The sequence below is a fragment of the Myotis brandtii genome, unplaced genomic scaffold (assembly GCF_000412655.1).
Source record: "Myotis brandtii unplaced genomic scaffold, ASM41265v1 scaffold561, whole genome shotgun sequence".
Taxonomy (NCBI): Eukaryota; Metazoa; Chordata; class Mammalia; order Chiroptera; family Vespertilionidae; genus Myotis; species Myotis brandtii.
In genome coordinates this window covers 1,534,590-1,542,265 of record NW_005370085.1, presented here as the reverse complement: position 1 = coordinate 1,542,265, position 7,676 = coordinate 1,534,590, and the positions used below count along the sequence as shown (strand labels likewise).

Genomic DNA, 7,676 nt, shown 5'->3' with positions numbered 1-7,676 from the left:
ACTGAGGTTGTGAAGGCCCTGGAAGGCCTGCCTCCTGCACTTCTGACTGCATCTCTTGCCCCTCTGTCCTTGTCCACACCAAGTTCAGTCCAGCCCCAGGGCCTTTGCACCTGCTGCTCCCTCTTCCTGGCCTGGCTTTTCTCCCAGCATCCCCTGGCTCATGCCTCCACCTCTGAGGCTTTTTCACACCACTCTGTTTAAGGCTGCCTCCCCACCCCCCTTTCTTGTTTTCGTTTTCTCCACAACACTTGTCGCTTCTAATATGCTTTTTATTTTACTTACTGACTTCCTTTCCTCTCTACCCTGACATGAATGATCTTAGCGGATAGGTATTTTTCGGTGTTTCTCTCTGCTGTATCCCAGAGCCTAGAACGATCTCAATAAATATAATTAAAACCCTGTAAAAAGGGGCCCTGGGATCATGTAATTCAGATATACATGGAATGGCTCCAATCCTCGGCCCAAGGCCCGTTCCCACGTGATTCTACGACCATCACTGTCGCAGGACTGACTTCTCTGGACCCTGCCTCTGGGCACGGGGGCAGGGTGATGGGGCTGTGACGGGGTGGGGCGGGGGCCTGGGGCTCACAGGATGCAGGCCATCTCCTGGTGCAGGTCCTGCAGCGGGAGGAGCAGGCTGGGCAGCATGAGCTGGTGGTGGTGCTGGTGGTGCAGCTGCGCAGCCCGCACGCCAAGCACGTAGCGGTTGTGAGCGAAGAGCCGGGCACCTGTGGACGGGTCCGAGGGAAGCCACGCACCTTTGCTGGCCTCCTGGTATTTGCGCCTGGCCTGGGCGCTGTCCCGCGCCAGGGTTCGGTACTGGTTCTTCAGCTTCTCAATGTCCTGGCTGTGGGTCTGGGGAGAGAGAAGAGGCAGTGTGGTCAGCAGGTCCCCAGGGCAGCAAGTCCAAGGCCATCCCCCAGGAAGGGTCGGCGGACCTCTGCGGCCTGACCTCTGCGGCCGAGGCTACGGCAGAGGAGCTGGGCCGAGGACAGCCCCTGGGGAGGCAGAGAGAGGACCGGGTAGGTGACAACTGCCCCTCCTCAGCCCAGAGTGGTATGTGGTGGCAGGCAGGGCCCCGCTGCAGGCACATAGAGCTCCACACTGAGAAGGGCTCTCTGCGGATGCCATCCTGAAATAGTCGATAATTCTTTGACAAGACCTTGAAAGCATATATGCACAACCCATGGACACAGACAATAGGGTGATGAGGGCCTGGGGCAGGGGCGAGCTGGAAGGGGTCAATGGGGGTGAAAGGGGGACATATGTAATACTTTCAACAATAAAGATGAAAAAAAAGAAAGAAATTCCTCCTTAAAAGGCTTAAAAAAAATTACCATCAATGAAGGGGTCTGGCAGGGTGGATGATTTAGCTCAGGCTGCCATAACAGAATAGCATAGCTTAAACAGTTTTATTTTTTTTTATTTTTTTAAATATATTTTATTGATTTTTTTACAGAGAGGAAGGGAGAGGGATAGAGAGTTAGAAACATCGATGAGAGAGAAACATCGATCAGCTGCCTCCTGCGCACCCCCCACTGGGGATGTGCCCGCAACCAAGGTACATGCCCTTGACCGGAATCGAACCTGGGACCCTTGAGTCCACAGGCCCGACGCTCTATCCACTGAGCCAAACCGGTTAGGGCTTAAACAGTTTTATTATATTTCATGAGGATAAAATGACTTTCTTGGGGGAAAAAAATAGTAATTCCTAGACAGGGCCCCACATTTTCATTTTGCACCGAGTCCTGCAAGGGTGCAGGAAAAATAGATGGTCGAGACCAGAGTTCTCGTCCCAATGCCCCTGTTGAGGGACTGGGATGCTGTCGGGCCAGTTCCAGCCTCTCCTCTGAGCCTCAGTTTCCCCATCTGCAACTGAGCGAAACGCATAGACTGCACGAGCCTTTTCCTTCGAGGGCCAGCTGGTGAATTTATTATTTTTTTAAATATATTTTTATTGATTTCAGAGAGGAAGGCAGAGGGAGAGAGAGAGAAACATCAATGATGAGAGAGAATCCTTGATCAGCTGCCTCCCGCACGCCCCCTACTGGGGATCAAGACTGCGACCCTGGGCATGTGCCCTTGACCAGAATTGAACCCGGGACCCTTCAGTCCACAGGCTGACGCTCTATCCACTGAGCCAAACCAGCTAGGGCTGGCCAACCCTGTTTTTTGGATAAGCTTTTGGGGAGAGAGGAGAATGGGCTGACACTGGCCACCAGGGGCCGCTGTGGGTCCACAGCAAGGCTGGCTTTTGCGCTGGTAGAAGCGGGTGGTACAGGGGCTTGACCGGAACATTGAACTAGAACAGCAATTTCAACCTTTTTCATCTCACGCACGGCACACATAAACTAATCACCAAAATCCTGCGGCACACCGAAAAACATATTTTTGCCGGTCTGACAAAACAAATAGGATAATTTTGACTGACTTACAAAACACTACTACTACTAATAAAAGTAGCAATTATTGCTCTAGCTCAGCCGTGGGCAAACTACGGCCCGCGGGCTGGATCCGGCCCGTTTGAAATGAATAAAACTAAAAAAAAAAAAAAAACTGAACCCTTTTTTTTAATGATGTTTACTTTGAATTTATATTAGTTCACACAAACACTCCATCCATGCTTTTGTTCCGGCCCTCCGGTCCAGTTTAAGAACCCATTGTGGCCCTCGAGTCAAAAAGTTTGCCCACCCCTGCGCTGGTTTGGCTCAGTGGATAGAGTGTCGGCCTGCGGACCGGGTTCGATTCCAGTCAAGGGCATGTACCTCCGTTACAGGCTCCTCCCTGGCTCTGGTTGGGGTATGTGCCAGAGGCAACCAATCGATGTATTTCAATCACATTGATGTTTCTCGACCAGCAAGACGCAACTCCATTATATGACTTATATATTTATGAGTCAAGCCAGGGCATTCACACTGGGTGGCTGTTGTTGTGTTGGCTGTTGTCATTTTTTTTACTTGACAATCTAAAGGAAAAGAGGTCAGTGCCCCTGACTAAACAGTCAGGTATTGCAAGTTTTAAAAATTCTTGTGGCCCTGGCTGGTTTGGCTCAGTGGATAGAGCATCGGCCTGCGGACAGAAGGGTCCCGGGTTCGATTCCGGTCAAGGGCACATGCCCGGGTTTCGGGCTCGATCCCCAGTGGGGGGCGTGCAGGAGGCAGCCAATCCATGATTCTCTCTCATCGTTGATGTTTCTCTCTCTCCCCCTCTCTCTTCCTCTCTGAAATCGATACAAATATATTTAAAAAATAAAATTCTTGTGGCGCACCAGTGGGCCGCAGCACACCCGTTGAAAATCGCTGAATGACAGGCTGAAACACCCAGGTAAACAGAGCCAGGCGCTGGGAGATCAACAGACGGAGGAGCTGAGCCGGATTCAAATGCAGGCAGGCCGACTTCACAGCCCCCGTCTTTAACCTCTGTGCTGGGGCCACACTGCTGCCTTGTGGCGTCTCTTGGGCCCTGAGAGGAGTCCACCCGGGACAAGGACAGACAGACTAGCCCTCATTCCTCTCCCTGTCTCTCAGCCCCAGAGCCAGCTGGTGCCCTGCGCTACCCAGGCAACGGCGGGACCACTCGTCCTTGTACTCCCAGCACCCTGCCCAGACGCACAGAGTGACAGAAAATAAAATGCACGGGGAGGCCCTGCTGGAGGGCAGCCCAAGCCTGGCGAGGCAGCAAACCAGGCGGGAAAGGAAGCTGCGGGGGGCGGGCCTGCGGTCAGGACTTCCACTTCCCTGTGAATCCAGGGGCTCTTGTGCAAAGCCAGCCCTTTGAGCTCCAAGTGTGGGCAGAGAGGCCCAGGTGACGGCCCAGGACGCCCACCCACCTTGGTGAGGTCGTGCTGCAGCTGCTGCCACTGCTCGCTGTAGGTCTTGCGCAGCTGCTGCCGCACCCCGATCAGCAGGCTCAGCTTGCTCAGGGGCCCGGAGTTCAGATCTTCGGCGTGCTGCCTCAGCAACCGGCTCAGGCCCTCCGTCAGGCTGGTGATCTCTGCCCAGGACTGCGGGGCGGGAGGGGTCACGGGGAGGGGACAATGGCCGCGGAGCCTGGGACTGCCCCCTCTCTCACCCTCCCCAGCGGCATTCGGGAAAGGAAGGGGCAGGCAGATAGCCCTGGGACCCACAGGCATTCCTCGGGCGAGGGTGGGAAGGGGGCGAGGAGGCCCACCTGGCTGATGGGGCTGTCGGGGCCGGCCCGGTTCTGGGCCCCACTATCCTGCATGTGGTGCAGCAGCCCCGCGTATTCCCGGTCACTCTTGACCCGCTGGGCCATCCACTTCCTCATGCCCTCCAGCAGCCGCAGCTCGGCCTCCTGCATCTGCTGCACGGCCGTGTGGGCCTGGGGGCTGCACAGCTCCGAAGAGAAGCCCATAGTGCGGTTCTGGGGACAGAGAAAGGAGAGGCCGTCGGCGGGGGAGGCAGCTGCTGGAGGTGGAGGAGGAGGGCAGGGAGGCCTGGGGGCTGAGGACCCAGACGAGTTGCAGGCAGGCGGGAGGAAGGTGGGGGCCTGTCTTGCTGACCGGCACTCACAGGTACAAACGCCACCTGGCTTGGGACTGACTCACTGCTTCCCGTGTGTCAGGCCTAGGCCGGGCACCAGGGGTCCGCTCCCCAGTCCTGGAACAGAGCCTCCCACCCAGCACCCGTTACAGGGGCGCATGCACCCAGGGCCGTTGGCAGGGCCCAGCTCTCCCCTGCAGGCGCCCCAGGTAGCCACAGCCTGGGCCCTGCTCCTGCAGCCACTCCTGCCCCACCCGCTCCTGTGTCTCTTGCCTGCTGAGCCCCAGCCCCTGCTCCTGGGCCACCCCCCACCCCCCTCTGCCTGCCTCCTGGGCCTTGGCCAGGAGTTACCACTCACTCACGGCTTGGGCAGCTGATCCAGGGGCGCCGAGGGCTGCCTTAGGCCCAGCCAACTGGCCAGTTCCTGATTCGGTGCTTCCTCCTCCAGGGTTTCAGTTGGCTCAGACCCCGGGGCGGGCCGCTGAGGGGAAGGGGCGGGCAGTAGCCCCCATGCCTGCCGGGCCCTCCTGCCCAGCCCCAGCCCCAGCCACGGAAACGGAAGGGAGGAGGGGCCGGGGAAGAATAGCCCTGCGAGGGCAGCCTGGGCCAGCAATCCCCAGGGCCTGGGGTGGGGACGGAGAGTGGCCCCAGGGTGCCTAGGAGGGGCGGGCGCTGGGAGAGGCTGCGGGGCCTCTGAGCCTGGGAGTCCGGCGGCAGGTGGCAGTCCTAGCAGCAGCCCAGTGGCCGGAAGAGTAACGGAGAGCATAGGCCAGGCCCTCCCCACCCCGGGTTCCCCAAGGGGCACCCAGGTGCGGGCTCCATTTAAGGAAAACTTCCAAGTTAATCTACCAAGGAGAGGCCTGCTTCTCAGGCACAGGTCCTAATGGACCAATCCCCACTCCCCTGCCCTAGGCAGGAGGGAGTTTCCTGTCCCAGGGAGACCTGGGGGGGTGGGTCTGGGGCTGGGGTAGAGTTTACCCAGCTGGGCCTCAGGGTCTCCCCAGCAGGAACACTCAGCCTTCCTGGTCCCACAGGAGGCCTCAGCCTTGCACCTGGTGACCAGGCCACTTCCTTCAGCCAAGGGAGACCCTGAGCAATGGGGCACCCCCTGCTGGACGCAGGGCCTGTGGGGTGGGGTGCTCAGCTTGTCCCACCCCAGGGGCTTGTCTCCAGCTGCTGCCTCCTTCTAGACCCCTCTGCTCCCTAACGGAGGCCCTGGAACCCCTCAGCAGACAGGCCTTGGAGTCCTGACTTGGGCCCACCTCGAGGCACGCAGGACATCACACTGGGCATCTAATCCCCATCCCCTGCCCCTCGCCCCCATGCAGTCCCAGGGTCCTGGGAAGAACAGTACCACCACACTGGAGACCAGGTCTCGATTGCATAGGTATGCAAGTTTAATCACTTTAAAACTTCTAATATTATCGGTTTCCATTAAATAGAACCAACAATGCTGGGCCTGTTTAAATTACAAGGAAAAAAAAAATCACTGTGTACCAACCCAGTATCTTACAAAACCAGCTGGGCTGGCCACAAGGGAAGGCGGGGAGCGGGCACCCCTGGGCAGGTGGCTGGGTGCCAGGAGGGGTCCGGGGTGAGAAAGAAGAGGGCTCCCAAACAGAAGGGGACTGATTGTCCTAGTGGGAGGGGTGCAAAAGGCACGTCAGAAGAGCGGAACTTGGGGGGGAGGGGGCAGGCCAGGCCAGTGCTTTCTCCACCAGGGCACAGTGTTGGAGGGGGCACGGTGCCGCCTGCCCACCCCTGGCACTTGGAGAACCAGTGACCCATGAGCCCTCGGCACGGCAAGCCCCATCTGAATCATGAACAGTCGCCCCTCCCACCACGATCCCCATTTCCAAGGGCCCCCCCTGGCCAGCCTCCTCAGAACTTGGGGCTCAGCTACACCGCACTCCCCAGCAACATGCTGCAGCCCCCCCAACACCTCTGGGCCAGAGCAGCTGGGAGAATAGCAGGGTGGAAAGTGGGTGTGGGGAGATGGTGGTCCGGCTGCTACCCCCATTAAAAATACAAAAAAAAAAAAAGAGAAAAAATCAGCATCTAAAGTGAAATAATCACAGAGTGAAAATATATATCCTCAAACAGCCCCTGAGATCCCCACAGGGGAAAGCAGCATTGGGTGGGAGGCGGGAGAGGCCGGCTGGGCCACCGTCCCTCCCCAACACCCACCCAGGGGCTCCGGGACTGGGTGCCAACAGCCCAGGCAGCCCCGGGCTCAGAAAACAGGGACTTAGGCCCCGGCAGGAGGGGGTGGTCAGGACGCCAGCGTGGGGCTTGGCTGGACCGGCCTCGCTCAGCGGGCAGCCAGCTGTGGTGAGCAGAGACACACACGCACACGTGCGCGCACACACACCCTGGAAGCACCTGCCTCGCCTTGGTCCCTTCCTTCCATCACTGCTTCTGCCTGAGGCTCATCAGAGGTGGGGGCCGTGTCGGGGATGCGCAAGCCCTTGGAGAGGTGGCCTCCTCCTCACATGTCCCTTGGTCAGCCTCCCTGCTGCCTGGTTGGGGACCATTATTGCTTTAGAGGGACAGGGAAGCAGCCGGAGCTGCAACCGGGTCAGGAACCCCGAGGGAAGGGCTTCCCCTCTTTACGCCGCAGGGAGCTCCGACTGAGGCCTGGACAGCTTGGAAAGCTGTCCTTAAGGTTTCACTCCTTCCCTCGCAGAGAGGGGGCTGGGGGTGGGGGGAGGCCCTCCCCTGCCCCCCGGCTGGTCCTGGGGCCCCACCTCAGGCAGCCAGGAGGCCCGAGGGTCAGGTGGGAAGCCATCCCTGACCCCTTTGCCTCCCCAGCTGGGTCCCAGCCCAGTCCCAAGATAAAAAAATACTTTGGTGAATTAAAAAGTGCCCAAGGAGGGGACGGGCTCGGAGGGGCGGCGGCGGGCGCTCGTCAGAGGACGCTCTGGTCTCTGATAAAGGTGGTCCTCTCGCCCCGGCCCTCGTCGTCCTCGGAGTCTGACGGGCACTCCTGCCAGGCCTCGGGGGGCAGCCCCTTGTAGGAGATGAGGCCGCGGTCCATGGTGTACACTTTGACCCCCCGGAAGCTGAAGCCTGAGCGCAGCTGCAGGACCAGGAAGACAGTGATGAAGACCAGGACGATGAAGGCGCAGCTGAGGCCGGCCACCACCTCAGGCAGGTGCGAGGGCAGCAGCCCTG

The 7,676-nt window shown here is 58.9% G+C and overlaps 2 protein-coding genes across 2 annotated transcripts in view; both read right to left on the bottom strand.

Annotated features, from left to right (window-relative positions):
- Window positions 1–5,780, bottom strand: part of FES (FES proto-oncogene, tyrosine kinase) — a 16,800-nt gene extending 11,020 nt beyond the window's left edge. The window contains exons 1-4 of the mRNA XM_014549592.1: window positions 4,861–5,780; window positions 4,171–4,383; window positions 3,830–4,003; window positions 590–855 (exon numbers count right to left, since the gene is read on the bottom strand). Of these exons, the coding sequence (XP_014405078.1) occupies window positions 590–855; window positions 3,830–4,003; window positions 4,171–4,374 (644 nt within the window). The 5' untranslated portion in view covers window positions 4,375–4,383; window positions 4,861–5,780. The remainder of the gene's footprint in view (window positions 1–589; window positions 856–3,829; window positions 4,004–4,170; window positions 4,384–4,860) is intronic.
- A 95-nt stretch (window positions 5,781–5,875) lies between these two features.
- Window positions 5,876–7,676, bottom strand: part of FURIN (furin (paired basic amino acid cleaving enzyme)) — an 8,532-nt gene continuing 6,731 nt past the window's right edge. Inside the window, exon 13 of the mRNA XM_014549591.1 lies at window positions 5,876–7,673. Coding sequence (XP_014405077.1) covers window positions 7,411–7,673 — 263 coding nt within the window. The 3' untranslated portion in view covers window positions 5,876–7,410. The remainder of the gene's footprint in view (window positions 7,674–7,676) is intronic.